The 20,246-nt window shown below is 36.9% G+C and overlaps 1 protein-coding gene across 3 annotated transcripts in view; it reads right to left on the bottom strand.

Moving 5' to 3' along the window:
* Nucleotides 1–6,398: 6,398 nt before the first annotated feature.
* erich3 (glutamate rich 3) overlaps nt 6,399–20,246 on the bottom strand; it is a 57,275-nt gene continuing 43,427 nt past the window's right edge. For all 3 annotated transcript variants that reach the window (XM_018093533.2, XM_031900877.1, XM_018093534.2), the window contains 3 exons: nt 17,269–17,400; nt 13,363–17,067; nt 6,399–7,909 (listed from right to left, as the gene is read on the bottom strand). In XM_018093533.2, coding sequence (XP_017949022.2) covers nt 13,385–17,067; nt 17,269–17,400 — 3,815 coding nt within the window. In that variant the 3' untranslated portion in view covers nt 6,399–7,909; nt 13,363–13,384. The remainder of the gene's footprint in view (nt 7,910–13,362; nt 17,068–17,268; nt 17,401–20,246) is intronic.

The raw sequence follows: 20,246 nt of genomic DNA, 5'->3' as shown, positions 1-20,246 counted from the left end.
CTGTTTGTGAGCCCCTATGTTGTCTGGAAGCCTACAGAAGGTTCTGTTTGGCAATTACACTGGGTTTTTATGCAATCAAAGCTTACCTCCTAACAAGCCTCCTCAGTGGATTTGAGGCCACTGGGAGCAACATGCAAAGGGATTATGAGCAACATTTTGCTCACGAGTCACTGTTTTAAAGTAATTTATAAATGTAATTAAAATTAAATGCAGTATCTACAGATTTCTTTCTCTCTTAGTGAATATTCTTATGTGCTGGAAAGACCTGGTAAAAAAAAAAGAGTTGATTATGTGGTATCTTATACTGTATCTGTATACATACAGTATTTATATTATTCCTCCCTTCTTCTCTGCTATAGACACAACTTCAACTTGGCTTTTCTTTTTTTTCATAACTAAGACTTTTCATACTCTTTGCCAGCTTCTTTTGACTTTCTCTAATTCAACAATATCACATTTAAGCAGTGGAGACCACAATTCCAAAGCACGTTCCAGATGGGGCCTTAACAGCACTCTGTATAGAAAAATAATGACTTTCTGTTGCACTAGTATATACCCCTTTTAATACAGCTCAAAACCTTGTTTGCCATTGAAGCTGCTGCCTGGCATTGCTTACTACAGCCCGGTTTATTATCTACAAGATCATTTTCGCATGACCTTACATTGATCAACATGAATCTCATCTGCCACTTAGCCGCCCAGATTGCCAGTTAGTCCTGCTGCAAGAATGCCTCATACTGGATAGAATTAAATGGCCTGCATAGTTTTGTATTATCTGCAAATGCTAATACATTACTTAGAATGCCCTTCCAAAGTCATAAATGAACAAATTAAATAATAGTTGATTTATGATAGATTGTTCCTGTAGTGTGGAGAACTATAAATTCTCCACACAAAGGACAAACAGAAGCTTTATTTTAAGGGCTCTGGCACACGGGGAGATTAGTCGCCCGCGGCAAAACTCCCTGTTCGCGGGTGACTAATCTCCCCGTGTGCCAGAGCCCTAAGAATTTTAAGAATAAGCAAGCTGTTTCCATTGGTTATAGGTAGGGATGTAGCGAACCTAAAAAAAAAAGTTCGCGAACATGTTCGCGAACTTACGCCAAAACCCGCGAATATTCGCAAACTTTGCGAACCCCATAGACTTCAATGGGAAGGCGAACTTTAAAACCTAGAAAAGTCATTTCTGGCCAGAAAAATAATTTTAAAGTTGTTTAAAGGGTGCCACGACCTGGACAGTGGCATGCAGGAGGGGGATCAAGGGCAAAAACTTCTCTGAAAAATACTTTGTTGGCACAGCGTTGCGCAAAAAACGCAAGCTATTCTAGTGAAAATATGCAGCTTTTTTGCTATGTCGCGCTAAACACCATGAAAACTGGATTTGCGGAAAAACGACGTGTGACTTGTGCGGCGTATTGTACAATACTTTTGCGACAATAAAAAACGCGGCGGAAAACGCCGCGCGAGCCCAAACTGCAAACATACGCTGAAAGTTCGCGAACATACGCGTTCGCGAACACCCGATGTCCGCGCGAATTTGTTCGCCGGCGAACAGTTCGCTACATCTCTAGTTATAGGGAATGAGCCAGACACACCTCATATGGCCCTTCTGCAGCAATATAATCCCTTCACAAGAAGCCAGAATGGGATGTGTTCAATTGTCTTTGGAGCATAGCCAGCTTGAATTGGCCAATAACTTTTGGTTCTACGCCATCATGGTGGTGCCGACACAGACAAGTTATGTTATCCAGAGCAAATTACCTTTAATGTCTTAACTACCTTAAAGCTTTATTTCAAGCCACATAGTTGGCTGTGCTGTGTGTAGCATTAATCTATCATTCTCCATTGACAGTGATTGGCTCATTTATGAAACCTGATTTATCTGCAGTGCATGCTAATCAGCTCAAAATACATTATCTGTTGCATATGATGTCATCTCTTGGTGTTTGTTATTGAACTAACAAGTGTAGAGGCAAGACAATTTTTTTCTTCAAGTAGCAATTGAAGGCCTTATTGGTTAACTTTATATTTAGCCAGCTATATTTTATTGTATAGTCAAAAGAAACTGCAAGATTATACATTTATCACCAACAGATGTGATTCCTTGATATTAATACTGAATGTTGCAATATGTTCACCCACTCGCCCACCTACTCCCATATGCCATACTATACTGAGTAAAGGTAATTAATCATCTACCTCTAAATTTATGGTGTACACTGTGCTATAAAATCCCACATGAAAAAATAATAGATGACATATCAAAATGATCACAAGATATATATTTGACATTTACATAATCTATGTCTAGTCCAGATAAGTGGCTATGGATCTGGCCAGTGCATTATAAACAAATTCAAAAGTTCTGCTGTATAACAATGTTATAATGAGAAAGTGACATTTGATTTGTAACAGTTGGAAAAATATCTCTTGTATTATAAGGAATGAGTAACTTTTCTAATAGTATAATTATGTTCTTTTCAACATTTTGTAATACAGGATCTTACTCTCAATATCTCTTAACATATTCTCCCCTTCACCTTCTTATGTGCTGCTCTAATATACTCTGATCCTGTTGTCAACCAATCAGATTCTATCTGTACTTAAAATTGTGTATCTTTATGTACAATGTGTGCTAAGGGGCCTATTTTTAATCATATTTATTTTGTGTAACAGCAGTGTTAAAAACATAATTTCATGTTTATAAAGTGTGGTAGTAAAGAAAGAGTGGAAAGTAATGTTAAGTTTCACTTGTACAGGTATAGGACCCAGAATGCTCGGGACCAAGGGTATTCCAGATTAGGGGTCTTTTTGTAATTTGGATCTCCATACCTTAAGTCTGCTAAATAATCAATAAAACATTATTAAACCCAATAGAATTGTTTTGCATCCAATAAGGATGAATTATATCTTAGTTGGGATCAATTACAAGGTTCTGTTTTATTACTACAGAGAAAAAGGAAATCAGTTTTAAAATTCAGAATCATTTGATTAAAATGTTGTGCTGGGACACTGGGAGGTTTAGTGACCAGGGACACAAGGAAGCACCCAGGAGGTAATCGAACCTGAGTCCCAGCAGGAGATTTCCCCTGCTGAAAAGAACCCGAGTCCCATTTGTAGTCCCAGAGCTTCTTTCTGGTTTCTCTATTACATATGAGCGGTTGGCGTGCTCAGTGCTTATGGGCCACATTGTTTTATGAAATGTCAGGGGCCAATAGAACAAAAGAAAGAGAGGTGATAAGGCAGGGTTACATCATCAGTCACATGGAAAGAGCGAAAGGCAGGCACTATTTGCCCACCCAGCCCTGGAATCCTGCGCCAACTGGCAACACCTTGGGGCCGATTTACTAATCCACGAACGGATCGAAAGCGTCCGAATGCGTTTTTTTCATAATGAAAAAAATCGGAAAGGTTTGCCCGCCGTTTACTAGCACTCAATACGAAAAAGTCGCGACAATTCGCGCAAGTCGTAACGGCTATGAAAAAGCCGTGACAATTCACGCAAGTCATGACGGCGACGAAAAAATCGCAAAAATACGAAAAAGTCACAAAATGTTAATTTCCAATCCGATTTTTTCCTATTCGGGATTCGGATTTGTGGATTAGTAAATCAGCCCCCTTGTGTAGAGGGCCCCGCCAAAATGGTCCCAATAGGGCCCTGCCATTTATAATACCGGCCTTGGACAGCACTAATCTACAATATTAGAACCATGGAGGTTTCCATCAAGTCTTGTGGAACTGATTAAAAAAAGGATCTCACTTAGCAATCCCTATAATACATGGGTTGATGTTATCCCATCAATATCAATATTAGTCTAGTTTATTTGTAACTGTTCCTCTGTACTAATCCCATATAAAATATTCATGATGTGTGTTGCTCCGTATTGAAGCCACTATATGTCAGGGTTTACCTTACCAAATAGCACAAAAATACCGGCACAACAGGACTTATTTAAGCGGGATAAACCCTGCTGATTTTTAATAGTAGCAAACCATGTAACGTTTCGGGGGCACGCCCCTTCGTCAGGGTTTACCTTAGCTACATTAATTGTTCTTCCTAGATAAGTACTTTTTGACTGTCTTACACTTATTAGCATTTAGTCCTTGTGATTACATAATGAAATCACCTTTTTAATCAATGATAATATGCCGCCCCCCTTCCCCCCGGGCTTATTACAATCAGCTTCACATTCTTGATTCTCACAGAGGCCAAAGGCAGTATTGGTTCCAATGGCAGTAGCGCATACTTTTACCAGTACTCACACCTCTCACCTATATGTAAGTATGGGTGACATTGTTAAATAGACTATGGATGTCATTTATGTCCAAAGACGCAGTGAGCAAAGTACAATTTCAAGCACAATTGTCACATTTTTGAGTTTTTTCCAGAATGCAAGCATCATTGCAAGAGTATGCAACAACTGACGCAGTTTATGTCTGATTTGGCCAAAGTAACGCACTATGAGGCCGATTCACTAAACTCCGATAAAACAAGTGCCATTTATAGCATGAGTTAAAAATATTATCACTTCTTATTTTTTTAGAGTTAACAATCGATTCACTAAAAGGACACTTGTCACAATTAAGAAGCAATGTTATTGTCGCTATTTATCTGGCGATGACAGATTTTTAAGTGATATTTTAAACCATGCAATATATTTATGCATTATTTCGCAGCACGCAATATTTGCGCGCGCTATTGCACACGTAGCAGTTACTTTCTGAAAACTACTGTTCTGAAAATTACCATTTCCCTGAAAACACAAGCATGCATCACTCTAGGAAGATCACATATTTGAAAAAATCCGACTGCAAACTCCATCTTGTCACCATAATCACCAGCTGCAATTTTGTTTAGTAATATCTACTCCTGGGAGGCATTAAGTTTCACAGTAATTATTGCTACATTTTATGCGTTTAACGCTTCATATGTGTTTGTAAATCATGCATTAGTATTATTTCTATGCGATAATTACCGCAATGCGATAAAAATAACTCTTTGTGATAATGCATTTTTTTGCGCAATGCGATATGAGTGTTAACGCATGCAAAATTACTTTGATGAATCGGTACTTATTTATCGCATGCTTTTTAACGCAGAAAACTATGCGACAAGCGTTAACAATCTTTAGTGAAACGGCCCCTATGTATGCATTTCATTGCAAATTGGATGCAATCTGTCTGGTGTCCAGTGTGCAAGTGAACAAGTGTTCTGTACCTACTGGCACTGGACACAAAGGGAAACTTAGAGCTATGACTGTCAGGAGATGGTAGTAGTTCCACACTTCACCTGTGTCAGTAGGAGCAGTAGCAACTGATTTAGAATGGAAGGCAGGAAGGACTCAGTGGTGCAGAGTGCAACTATACAGAAGTGCATAGGGGGCATTTTGATGCAAGTACTTTTAATGAAAGTGGTGTTATGCACAACTCATAGCATGGAGAAAATAGGTGAAAATAGCCCACTGCATCACAGGACATAAATGAGCCCTATTATCATCCCTCAAGCACTGATAATCAGTTGTCCATATAGATATATGACAAGATGGGGTATGGGAATATGCACTCCAATTTAGGTGGATTATAATTTCTAAAATATTGACCATAAGTGTGTGGATCAGTGTAAGATAATACTTGTAATGTTTAAAAAAAATGTTACCTCAGTATATGGGTTAACATAAGATCAGGCAGCTGAGTTTTATGAATATTTACACTTCTTTATGGTGAAATTATTAGTTATAGGAAGGAATTTATTCCCTTCTGCGGCAAATTAGAGAGGCTTCAGATGGGGTTTTTTTTTTGCCTTCCTCTGGATCAACTAGCAGTTAGGCAGGTTATATATATAGGCATTATGGTTGAACTTGAAGGATGGATGTCTTTTTTCAACCTAACTTACTATGGTACTATGTTACTGTTATTTTAGGTTGCAATTAAGAGCACTACTAGTTTTCCAAATCTGAAACAAAAGACATAATTCATGGTTTCAGAGTTTCATTATTTTTGCCTAGCTCTAAAAAGACATTTGCCCATCTAGCTCAAATTTTGCACAAGTAATTCCTACAGACAGATGAAGGTAAAAAACACAATCTGCCTCAGAAGGGGAAAATGTCTTCCTTGTAGAAAGATGTACAGAAATTCTAAGCATACCTTATGGCGATGCGCTGGTGTTCTGCTGGTAATTAACTAAAACCTGACTTGCATAGAATATATATTTATATGGAAACTTAGTGATCATATTCCTCTTTTATAAGCACCTTCTCTCTATGTCACCAATCGGAGCTTGGTCAGCCTTTCTTCATGATTAAAATACTTGTAAAAAGCCAGTGAAATGTGTTTAACTCACTAAGAATATGAGGCCCAGTTGGACATGATCTGGGAGTGGATTCAAACCAGAAACAAAGTGGTTTAAAACATAGTTTATTCAAAAGTAATAACGTTTTAAATTTAAAACAACAACAAAAAAAGCCTTAGTCAACGAGTGCAAAGAATTGCCGATTTGGCGCAACATTAGAATGGCTTAGGGGAAGCGTGAAATAAATGGGTACATTCTGTACCTGTTTCATATCACAATAGGGAAAGATCTACACAGCAAACCACTCATTTAGTCTAGTGTCAGATGCAGGCTGAAATCCCACTGGCAGGGAAAACATCCAATACAGCAGCAAACAGAAGCGGTAAAAAAAAATGCTTTATTGTGCCACAGGCTATAAAACAGACTATTTTTGACTGCATCAGTTGAGGAAATTCACTAAAAGGACTGAATGATGATTTCTGGAAGTTGTGGTCCACTTGGATCATGTGATCTTATAGGTGGGTGGCCCTCAACTTAATGCACTTATTTCAAGTTGTTTGTTACACTTGATTTTTAAGCTTCATAAAGAGCTGGTTTGAAGCACAATATAAGATTGTTTTCATCACTTCAGTGTGCTTCTGTATTGGTCCTTTTTTAGGCACTTCTACCATGTCCTGTTGAGGAATACATGATCCCCTGCAAAAAAAAAAAAATAGAACATAGAATCTACAGCACTGGCATATCTCTATGTCAGTACCGTACTTCTATAAGCACAGGCACATAATGGTTAAGGACAACCATTTTAGTCTAAATTAGCGTTTATCAGAATCTATGGTTTGAGGTAATGATGTTAAATTGCAAAGTTTGATTTTCCTGAAATTTAAGGTAAAAACAATGTGTTTCAGTCAATTTTCTCGAGTACAAAAATGCCTGAAATGACATTTTTACTGAAAGGCTTTCAGCCCATGGGCCACTTCCGAAAAAAATATTATATGATCATAATCCTAACTATATAAAAATATAACAAACATATATATTAATGTTCCTTGATTTATTTTTGAATAAATTGCTTAAAGTGCCAGTAACAGGACATGAAAGTGTCCTTCAAGCATTTACCCATAACATTCACTTCGGAAAATTCTGCACCATTTCTAGGAATTTTGATGGTTTTTTATTTGAAATTATTTTTGTTTTTTTCTGGTGAAGCTTTTGAGGACAGTTACTGAATGTTTATCATCTAAGGCTCTATTGAATTCATTAGACCAGTTGGGTTTTTATTAGTACAACAATTGAAAGATGGCTAAACACACCAGAACCAAAGAGCTGATAGAAAACACACTGCAATAAAAAATTAAATTAAATTTTGGGTCAAATTAATCATTTTGTTTTGGTTTCCCTTTGTTTCTTGATCTCACAAATTTGTAACATTCTTTTGAAATCATGGCCTTTATATAGTGGAATTTCTTTCAAATGACTAATGCAAGGCTTGCACACAGAATTTTGCTTAAATACGGATGATGATAATAATAATATATATCTGCTTCTTTAACAAAGTGATATAAATATAAAGTATATCTTCTTCTTCACATTCTTTCAGAAATTGAAGAACTCTTGAAATTTCTGTAAAAAAAAAAAAGTTTGCATGTCTTTACCTTTAGGAACATCTCTCAAATACAATAGCGAAATATAATATAGTGAAAAGTATCATCATCTCTGCATATGCATATAGCAATAAAATATTAACATGCAAAAGTCTCAAATATTTTTTCCCCTAAGAGTATGCACACAAAAGGATACAGTAATTTCTGCTTTGTGCAATTTCCATTGGAGCTATAAGTGTAACATAACAGAGTAGATTGATATATACCATACATATACAGTATATTTGGTCTTTCTGTAGAAAAGGTTCTCATGTCGTGATATGAAAAGTCTTTAAAAAATGCTATTGTTAATAGAGATAAATTTAGTGGGATCTGCTTACTAACCAACCAAAATATTCAGGGAACAAGAGCCAATTCCTGTAGATCAGAACTTTAATAAGACCTAGCTGAGAAGTCAGAGACATAGCAGGCGTTACATAGGCTATTTTATAACTTTATCTGGATGACAAGAGGGACTGTATACAAATATTTGTATATATTATAATAAGAAAATATACATATATATTTACAGCTACAGTAGCAGTGTACACAGTTCAATATGCTGAGCTCTGTTTCTATGGGGTGTATGTGACATTTATTATTAAAGGTGTGTGCTGCTTATTACAGTAAAACTGTAGTGATACTATTTATTTTTTAAAGCTATTTAGGTTATATTATTCTAAAGCTACAAGACTAGTGTGATAGTGTTCTACAAACCCATTGTGGATATATGACAAATCACTGAATGGAAACTGACACATATATCACACATCAGGCAAAACATGTATTTTTGGAGCTACACGAGACAAACTACTCAAATTCTACACAAATTCTGAATTCTGTTGTATAAAATGTCTGTTGACACTGCAGATATCAAGCCTAAACATACTAACCCTCAAGGATATCATTCTATACCTTGCTAAATATTTACACCAAGGGGCCCTGTGATTTGAAGGAGAAGCAGGGTAGGATTTAATTTTTTTATTGCCATTATGAAACCAGAAGAGCAAATATTTATCCATGGACTTGGAAGACTGTTGATGTTATTATATGTAGTTTTTAATATATTCTGTACACAAGGACACAGGGTTAGGGTATAGGGAACAAACATAATTTAGTTGGTGGTACTTAATACAGGTACAAGATTTAATACCCAGAATACTTTGAACCTGAGGTTTTCTTGATATATATATATAGATAGATAGATATATATAGATAGATATATATATATATGGCATTGAACCCGGGTCTCTGGTGTCCTTTTAATCTTGGACAGTGTGATGATGTCATGCATCAGCGTGTCACTATACGATTCCATCCTATGGACGATGCCTTTTAGGACAGGCAAAGCCCTCCTAAACAGAGCACTGCTGACAGTACCCACTCCTCCAGGGGGGCCACTGGACCACCATTTCTGTGGAAACCTCCAGTATTAAGCATAGAGCATGAACATTCCTCAGGCCCAAACCCTCTCCACTGGATAAGAAATAGTAAAAAGCCTCTGGAGAATCTAGAGTCCAGACTTTTCTCAACCTCATATCTTGCTGACCATGCACAGTAACAGAAGCAGGAGGAGATTGTCCAGAGGAGAAATGGCTAGAAATTGCAGGCTTAATAAGAGATACATAAAACGCATTAGGGAAGTTGGAGACAGCCACAGGGTCGATTATCTCCAGAATAGGGAAAGGGACAATAATCTCAGGGCCTAACTTGGGAGAAGAAATCTTAAGATGAATATTTTTGGTGTATAGACACAACTTGTCTCCATCAGAGTATTGGGGAGAACACTTAATTTGAGCCAAATAACTCTTCTCCAAATTTGTTTAGTGGAACTCCAAAAAGTAGACATATGGGTCACATGATCATTGGCTGCCGGAATATCAGAAAGAATGAAGTCCTGGTTAAAGGCTTGGGAATGTTGACCATAGACACACAAGAAAGGTGATCACCCAGTAGAGGCACGAGAGGCATTGTTATGACCAAATTCTGCCCACAGGAAAAGATTGGACCAGTCTTCCTGGCAAAGAGACAAACGAAACGTTAAAAATAGCTTGAGAGCTTGGTTAACTCATTCACCTGCTCCATTCCATTTGTTAAGCAGAAGAAAACTGAAGATTAATGCCAAGGCATTAGTACAAGGAACACCAGAATTTGGAAATTAATTGGGAGCTTCAGTTAGAAACAATCTCTGAAAAAAATCCATGGAAGCGAAAAATGTGATGAATAAAGCATTAAGACAGTTCTACGGCAGATGGGAGTTTATGTACAGGAATGCCATCTTGCTTAATTGGTCAATTATCACCCATATAATAATGTTGCCCCTGGAAGGTGGTAAGTCAACAATAAAAGCCATGGCTAAGTGAGTCCATGGATGACAGGGAACAGGAAGTAACCCACATGGGATAGTGGTCTTAGAAGAAGCACAGATGGTACAAGAGGCAACAAAGTCCTTCTGTATAGATGGCCACCCTACAAGACAATTTAACAAATGCATGGTCTTTTTTACCCCTGAATGCCTGGCTTATATGGAACAGTGTATCTGCTCAAGAAGAAAGTGATGAACTTCAGGAAGAATATAAGCAATGCAAATAGGATTGTCAGGAGGTGGAGAAAACTGAGCAGACTGAATCTGTGAAGAGAAGTGAGGAAACAGCGAAGCAATAATCCTAGTAAGAGGAATGGTTGGATCACTGTTCTCACTGAGGTGGTCCTCTGGAACAAAGCTTCTGGAGAAAGCATCCAACTTTCTGTTCTTGGAACCTGGACGATACAGGATAACAAAATTAAACCATGTAAAGAGTGCCCATGAGCCTGCTGAGGATTCAGTTTCTTAGGAGACTGGACTGAGTTATGGCGAGTAAAAATAGTGATGGGATGCAGTGTGCCCTCTGTGTCCTCTGGAAGATGTCACCATTCTTCCAAAGTTAACTTGACAGCGAGTAACTCTCGGTTCTCAATGTCATAGTTCTGCTCGGAAGAGAAGAATTCCTAGAGAGGCGTCAATCAACATAGTCAGGAGCAGAGACTCAAAATGGGTAGGTCAAATAGAATTTTTTTAGAAAAGTAAGGACATGGAAGTAGCTTTCCATCTTATGCTTGCCTTGTATATAAAATGGCTTTAGCTTCAATATTGGACACATTGACTTGAATAAAGAAAGGTTGACGAGGGTCGGGATGTCTGAAATCTGGAGATGAAGCGAAAGACTCTTTCAAGGATATAAAAGTTTCCAAGACTTCCACTTTTATGTATAAGAGCCAGGATAGGAGGTATGCTAGAAAAGAATCCCTTGATGAACTGTTTGTAGTTGTTGGCAAAGCCTATAAATCTCTGTATGGCGCTGCTAGGGAGGGGCTAACTCTGGATTGCAGAGATTTTGGCGCAATCCATCTCAAACCCTTCTTGAGAGATTATATAGCCAAGAAAGGAAATCTTGGGGACTTAAACAATGCTTTTCTCCAGCCTTGCACTAAGAAAAATTTTCCTCAATCGAGAGAGCAGTTTTCACACCTGGGCTCTATGGCAGATTAAAGGGGACCTGTCACCTTAAGAAATAATTCCAAATTGTTTACTATTGTGTTTGTCAAGCAAAATAAACTTTACTTACACCATATAAATTATTTTAATCTTATTTTCTTCAGCCTTGGAATTCACAATTGCAACAAGCAGGCAGGTGCCATTTTGTGGACACTGTTATCAAAGCAGGTATTGCATCCTGCCAATATCTTGTTTCTGTGCCAGTATGGGGACCTGATGCCCATGTCAATGCACTGGGTACATAATTACATGGTGAGGAGGGAGGGGGAATGTAAGGAATGCAGCAACATCTAAAAAGTTCTGAATTGAAAGTGAAAGTAACTGTCTGCCCCACCTCTATGCCTAAGGCATAGAGGCGGGGCAGGTAATATATGATTGACAGCTGGGATTTTTAAATGCTTTTATAATGGGTATAGATGTGGTAATAAAAAAATGATTTGGGGTTTCATGTTTAATTTGAAAAGGACTTTTATTATACAACTTTTTATGTCTGGGTGACGGGTCCACTTTAAGTCCTTGGAAAACACGAGAATATCATCTAGATAGATGACCATGGATTGACCCAGAAGATCCCTGAAGATGTTGTTAATTAACTTTTGGAAAAAAAACAGTGCATTGCAAAGCCCAAAGGGCATAACCAGATACTTGTAATGCCCATCTCTGGTGTTAAGTCTTCCACTTATCCCCATCTTGTATATGGATCAAGTTGTAGACCCCACAGAGATCTAATTTAGTGAAGACCCTGGCCCCTTTTAACTGGTCGAACAGCTCAGAGATAAAGGATAGGTGATAACGGTTATTAATAGTTATCTTGTTGGGGCCCCTGTAATCGATACAAGAATGAAGTCCTCCATCTTTCTTTTCTACAAAGAAGAATCCAGCTCCAGCAGGAGAGGTAGATGGCTTTATGAACCCTCGCTGAAGATTATCTTGAATATACTCCTTCAATACTTGGGTCTCTGCTGGAAATAGCTGGGATAAGCATGTCCTCTAGGGGGCATGGCTCCAGGAAAAAGATTAATGGGGCAGTCATAGGGGTGATGAGGAAGTGTTTCAGCCAACTTCTTGCAGAATACATCTGAAAAGTCAGGGGGCAGGACTTGAAGATTGGTAGATGCTACAGGGATTCGGCAAATACAGGTAGGGGGCAGACAATTTTTCAAGCAGTAGGGACTCCAATAGGAGATCTGGCTGGTGGACCAATCAAGGACAGGGTCATGCAAGCAGAGGAGAGGGTTATGCATGGTAAACCCAATACCACAGGGTAGAGGGACAATTGATGATGATGAAAGACAACTTTTCTTTATGTAGAGACCCCACTGCCAAAGGTAGCTCCCCCATTGTCTCAGAGATGATTTTGGATGTTAAGGGTCTGTCATCAATTGCCAAAACCCACAATGGTGTTGGTCCTTCAGGACTTGCCCTATACAAGCCTTCTGGGCTTCATAAGCCTCCATACATGTTGCCCTGTTGCGAAAGGCTTTTTCCAGGTTGGAGGGTGCTTCCTCAGCGGGGTCTATGCCCCGTATATACAGTCAAGGCCAACCAGTGCTTACCAGGGTTGAGGTCAGGACCAAGGAGGAAGCTGGGTTCAGAATATCCAATATAAGGTATCCAAGGGTTAAAACAAGTCTCAGGTTGAATTCAGGCAAAACTTCATAGAGAGGTGCCAATCACCATAGTCAGGAGCAGAGCAGAGCGTTAAAATGGGTAGGTCAAATAGAAATAACAATTTAGGCACACGCTAGGAGCGATGACGTCATGCTCCTAACTCAAGACACTAGCATTTAATAATAAATAAGGTGAAATTAGTTACATTATCAGTTTTCGGTATGCCATAGTTGCTTTTTATATTTATAGGATTAAGTATAGAACATATTGGTAAAATAATTACCTACCTTTTTTATCTGATGCTGTTTGTTATATTGGATCCTCATTTTCTGTCTGAGAAATTTCATTATCTGGTATGCTATTTACAGTTCCAAGTTCTGACACATTTAGGATTTCTTCCGTTTTGTCATTTGGAAGTGTATTTTCTGCATCATTAGGACTAATGTCTTGGTCAGTTTCATTTACTTCTCCTTCTTCTTCCTTTGACTCTTCAATATTTTCTGAACTTTCTGAAAATTCAGTGACTGGTGTAGCTTCTTGCTCTATCTCAGGTTTATCATTGTCTGCTCTTTCACTTTGAGATGTTTCAGGTTCGAGTGCTCCAGTATTCTTGATTTCCTCTTCATCCACAATTTGACTTACATCTTCCTCTTTGGAGTCTGCATTTTCTTCTGTCTCTCCATTTTCTTCATTTGAATTTGCATCTGTCTCATGAAGGTTATTAATAGATACATTTTCTATTGTGCTTTCTGCATCTATCTCTTCTTCTAGTTTTTCAGCTCCAGCAACATTATTAATATCAGTACTAACTACATCACCTGTTTCAGCAGCCTCCTCATTAACACTACTTGATTCCTCCTTTGTTTCTGTTGACTGTTCTATAGTATTCTCATTATCTTGATCTAAAGAAGCAATATTATTAACACTATCCTGTTCACTTGAACACATTTCAGCAGGTGTATCTTCTTCATTATTTTCAGAAGCACTTTCATTTACTATATCATCTTGGTTATGTTCATTTTCATTTACATCTGAAGTTAAGCTTTCCTCCTGACCTAACTGATCTGCATTTGAAGAATTATCCTTATTATCTGTTCCTTCTTCATCATCAAGCAAGTTATTCTCAGCTACATTATCAGGTTCATCTTCTGTTTTAGAGGTCATATCCCCAGATACAGCATTAACATCTGAAGATTCATCCTGGGTTTCAAGACCGGAATCCTCAGGTGCAGATGCCATCTCTTTACTTGAGTCATTTGCTGAATGTTCTTCAGTGCTTGGATCGGTATGTTCTACATCATTATTATCACATTCAATAGCCTTTTCAGTTTCATCGGAAAAGGCTTCCATTACATTTGCCATATCATCTTTCACAGCCACATCTTGAGATTGCAATTGCATCTCTTCGTTCACAGATTCTACTTCTTTCTCATTAATCAAATTTTCTGTATCTCCGTTAATATCCTGATTACCATCATCCGGATCACTAGGAAGACCATTGTTTTCACTGCTTTCTTCAGTAGTTTGTTCCTCCTCAAGATTAGCATCATCTCTGCTTAAATCAGATACATCCTGATTACCATCATCCTGATGACTAGAAAGAGCATTGTTTTCACTGCTTTCTTCAGTAGTGTGTTCCTCCTTTGAATTATCATCCTCTATCACTATGCACTCGTTAGAATCATGTGTATCAGGACTTACAGCTATAGAAGCATTCTCAGCACTTATATCTTCATTTTCTGTTGTCAAAATATCTGAAGGTTCTACTAGTTCTGGTTCTTCTTCTTCAGTCACAGAGTTGGGGACATTTTCCATATCATTACATGGATCTAATTCATTGTCTGCATCATTACTGGTGTCTGCACCCTCATCATTATTTTCACTTTGTTCCTGTTCAGTAATATCTTCATTTGTCTCAGGAAGATCAGCTGAAGTATCAGCAATTTCCTGTATGTCATCTTCTGCTTGTTCCTTGTCTTCTTCTTCTACCATGATGGAACTAGTTACATTTTCCATATCAGTACATGAATCTCCTTCGTTCCCTGCATCATGACTTGTGCCTGTACCCTCATTATCATTATTTTCATTTTGTTCCTCTTCAGTAATATCTTCACTTGTGTCAGGAAGCTCAGTTGCAGTTTCAGCTATTTCCTGTATGCTATCTTCTGTTTGTTCCTTGTCTTCGTCTTCTACCGTGACAGAACTAGTTAAGTTTTCCATATCAGTACATGAATCTACTTCATTCCCTACATCATGGCTTGTGTCTGTACCCTCATTATCATTATTTTCATTTTGTTCCTCTTTAGTAATATCTTCACTTGTGTCAGGAAGCTCAGTTGCATTTTCAGCTATTTCCTGTATGCTATCTTCTGTTTGCTCCTTGTCTTCGTCTTCTACCATGACAGAACTAGTTAAGTTTTCCATATCAGTACATGAATCTACTTCATTCCCTGCATCATGACTTGTGTCTGTACCCTCATTATCATTATTTTCATTTTGTTCCTCTTCAGTAACATCTTCACTTGTGTCAGGAAGCTCAGTTGCAGTATCAGCTATTTCCTGTATGCCATCTTCTGTTTGTTCCTTATCTTCATCTTCTACCATGACAGAACTAGCTACATTTTCCATTTCATTGCCCGTGTCACTTATTTCTGCCTGATGCACTTCCTCACCGTTTGTGGATTCTTCATTCTCCTTTGCCTCACCTTGATCATTAGGAAGACCGTTATCTTCAGCAGTTTGTTCCTCATTAGAATTAGCATCTATTGCTATGCACTTTGTAGAATCATTTGTTTCAGGACTTACGGCTCTAGAAGCATTCTCAGCACCTGTAAACTCAGAATGAACTTCATTTTCTGTTTTCACACTATCTGAAGGTTCTAGCAATACTACTGCCTCTCCTTCTTCAGTGACAGAACTTGTTAAATTTTCTGTATTCGTACATGCAACTACTTCATCATGACTGGTGTCTGCATACTCATTATCATTATTTTCATTTTGTTCCTCTTTAGTAACATTTTCATTATTGTCAGAAAGCTCAATTGCAGTGTCATCTATTGCCTGTATGCCATCTTCTGTTTGTTCCTTGTCTACATTTCCTTCTGATAAATCATCATTTTTAGCACTATCTTCTGCAATTTCATTCTCAGAAGCATGTTGTTCTTCTTCTTGGACTAGTTGATTTTCTGTCTCTTCTACCTCATCAACTGAATCAGATGTAACTGCAATATTTTCCTCCTCAGTTGTTAAAGTACCAGTTCTTTCATGTTCCTCAATATGATCTTCCTCCTCTTCCCCTTTGGTATCATTACTGAACCCTGCATCCTCATTTTCCATGTTTAATGTAGTAGATGTTTCAGCTGATAAATCATGGTCTTCATTTATGGTTATGTCACCATTTTCCACAGCTTCTTCATCTTTGACTTCATTTCCCGTTGCATCTCCAGATTCCTCCAGAGGAATGTTTTGTTCTTCTGCATTTTGATCATCAAGTTTTTCTTCCTTTATTTCTCCTGCATCGGGGGCACAGACATCACTGTTATTTTGGATTTCTATATCTCCCTCTATCTCTGGTGTTTCTAACTGAGCTTCAATATCATTTTCATTATTTGTTAATTCTTCATGTAATGATTCAAGTTCTTTTTTCTCACAATCTGTGGCTACTTCTACAGATATTGTATCATTAGTGCTTTCTCCATTATCTATCAACTCATCTGGTTGTTTTGACTCTTCCACTGCATCTTCTGCCTGTTTTAATTCTTCACCTGCTGTTGCTTCCTCATCTTGTATATGTTCATCAATATTCTGTGATCCATTCTCTAAATCATTAAATGTTGCAGATCTAGTCAGAGACTCTTCATTTACTGTCTGCAAATTAACTGATTCTGATGCAGCTTCTAATGTCATGGAATCTGCTCTGCTTGTGCTTCTTTCTGTATTATTTTGCTCAATAAGCTCCTCTGTTTCATTTAGTGAAGTCTGTTCAAGTGATGCTGTGCCAGGTGATGCAAGACCATCCAAAACAAAAAAAGAGAGAAAAAAAACAATTATTAAAATAAAGTTATTAACATACTGTTTATAATCACTTCTTATAGATTCATTTTAATGCCTTTTTAAAAGTTAATTAATACACCTGGATGAATGCTATAAATCATGCTTATTCATTAGGACAGTATTACAGATTTGAATCTTACATTTGCTTCCATGAAATGCATTCTTAAAGTTGTCTTCCTCATCTGTACTAGAATCACTTGGCTCTGGTTCTGAATTGAAATGTTCCTCATGGTCGATTGCCTCTGCTATTTTCTCCTGAACTGATCGACCATCTTTAAAAAATACCACCGCAATGTAATATAAGAGGCCAAGAAATAAAATTAATCTGCAAGCTTAATATGAGTTCTTCACACTATTCATTCTTAAGCAGAAGCAAATTAGCAGTGCATTGTGGAAGAATACAATCACATCAATACTGATTACAAGGCTGATCTACAAGGAAAATGCATGCAAAAGAAACACAAGCCAGAACATGCACAAACCATGCAGAAAAATGTTGACAAATTAAACTGGTACAGAGTTTTTACTTTTTACTTGTTACCTTTGTCTGGTAAAGTTTTAACTAAATGTAATTTCCATATACCATACGTTATGGTTTGTTACTTTTTGATGTTAATTGTGAAATGTACGGGTCTTCTCAATAGTTCATATATGTACATGTATGTGTTACTGAGTTTTAATTCGTCATTATCTTTATTTAGCATTGGATACCCAATTTTGTCTTTAAAAGGGAGAAGGCATTCATTTTAAAAAGCTGATTTTGGATTCAAAATATTTGGAATTTCAAAATATTAGGTAACTACTCCATCCCTGCCACTGAAAATCCATGAAAGAAATGCAGTAATTTGCACTTGTGCTTTAATTTGTTCTTTACTTCACACTGAATTGTAGCATTGTGAAGATACAGAGTAAATTGTCACATATTCCAGTGTATTGATTTACTTTGGAAATCTGTTGCATTAAGCAATTAATTATTCCAACACTCTTTAAGTTCCTACTTGCTTTCACTTGCATTTAGATCTAAGTAACATGACTAATTTTACAAACTATTACATTAACCTTAGGAATTAAAACTGTAAAAAGGCAGAATATTCTACAAGTACATGCATTTAAACTACTATAGCGTAAGAAAACCTTGTTGCCAACCACAATAAGCACATAAGCTTATATCTCCTTTTTACATGTAGAATATTTCAATAATATGATACTTAAGTACAAAATGCAATAGTTGATTGTTATACTAAAATCAATATAAAGTAAAACATTTTTCTACTTCTGTCACTTTTCCAGGTATCAGGACTGAAATCTGGTACCAACCTTTGTTTCTGTGTGGTTGTTTCATGATCCTTGCTGTAATGGGGCTTGTGTGTAACTGTAATAGGCAGGAGCCACTGCTTGTTTAAAGTTCGGGGTCACCTAATTATCACAGCAATATATCATACTCATCCCATTCTGAACTGACTTATTTTACAGCTCAAATGCAATATACCAAAGATAAGTCCATAATGTGGTGGGAATAAGTGCAGAATATATACCGTACTAAAATATATCCAAGTCATTTATTCTATGATTCCTGAAGAGTTTGTTGCACTTGTAGCAGTTGTAGCCTTTAGTATCAGTGCATGTCAGGTCTTGTGATGAGCGAAAAATTTTCACCAGATTTCTCTGCAAAAAAACATCTATAGACTCAGATTGCTGCAAAAAAAAACAAGTTGCGCCTTGACTTTAATGTGCTTTGCAAATTTTTGCCATTTCGGAAATTTTCCCCCAAGGTGAAACAGGACAGATTCACTCATCATTCGGATCACATGTGCATTTCGCATGGAGCATTGTAAATTAAAAAGACACACTCCATAAAACATTGGGTCCTGATGATTATATATGCCTAATTTTCTAACTTTAAAACATATTGCCATAGTTATAAATTATATGTAAGAAAAGGGTTCGTTGTATGTATCTTTTGTACTACATACACATATGTCTCATCCTATATGAACATCTGGAAAGCTATAAGTGATTAAAACAAGAACAAAAGTACCTAAAATTGTCGCATTATAGTAATTTGATTTAATGGTTCAATTCCCTAGTATGAAAGAAATTTTCTTTACATACTGTGTGAATGACTATACCAAACACCATGATACAATGTTTCTACTTAACAGCTGAGACTGCAATAAAATAACCTATAGTTTGCAATACAGAGATGTGAAAAATGTTAGTTTTGTCAGTATAAATGAAATATAGTTTTTCCATAATCCAAAGTATAGCAATTTTAGTGCTTTTTGTAGATATGAGCTTTGTAAATGCTTTTTATGCCCAAATGTTTAGGCCTAGCCAAAGAATCACTCATTCAGATAATTCATCAACTGAATCAAATTCATTGCATTAGGAGTGATAATGCTGGGGAGAATGATGTATAATTAGCTATTTATATTAACATTTCATTGTAGCTGTATCAAATTTAACATTCTAAATGCCATAATATGCTATACATTAAACAACTTCTTGGAACATTTCACTTTTCCCATATATATCAAGAATGCAATGTTTTGTGAATTCTTAATAAAATTAAAAAAACTACACTTACCCCCACAAACTACAAGGAAATGGCACAATGGAAAATAGTTTATTATGTATATGCATTACTATCTAATACACGCTGAAAAGAAATACAAGACAAAAGGAGCAAAGAAAGGCAACTAAAACCAATGAAATAACATTGTAATGTTCTTACAGCACAGCGAGAGGCTCATAAAAAACAAGTGATTGCAATGCATTAGCATGCCATTTAAAGATTCTGAAAGGACCTTTAAACCTGCTTTCAAATAGTATGGTTCAATGAATATAAAATTTTAAAACCATATTGGACATTGTGTTATTCTTATTCATTTATTCTGTATACATGTTTAAAAAAAGAAATACTATTCCTAAAAAAAATCTCTAAAATATTGCGATAAATATCATAAGTATGCCCAGTCATGCAAAGTAAATAAACTACATTTGCATTAAGATATTATGTTGTGCTGGGGGGAATTATAATGTCAGACTAGGGGGCTGATTTACTAATCCACAAATCCGAATGGGAAAAATTCGGATTGGAAAACGAACATTTTGCGAC

The sequence above is a fragment of the Xenopus tropicalis genome, chromosome 4 (genome assembly GCF_000004195.4).
Source record: "Xenopus tropicalis strain Nigerian chromosome 4, UCB_Xtro_10.0, whole genome shotgun sequence".
Taxonomy (NCBI): domain Eukaryota; kingdom Metazoa; phylum Chordata; class Amphibia; order Anura; family Pipidae; genus Xenopus; species Xenopus tropicalis.
Note: the sequence above shows the minus strand (reverse complement) of the source record. Positions and strands in the feature narration are given on the sequence as shown.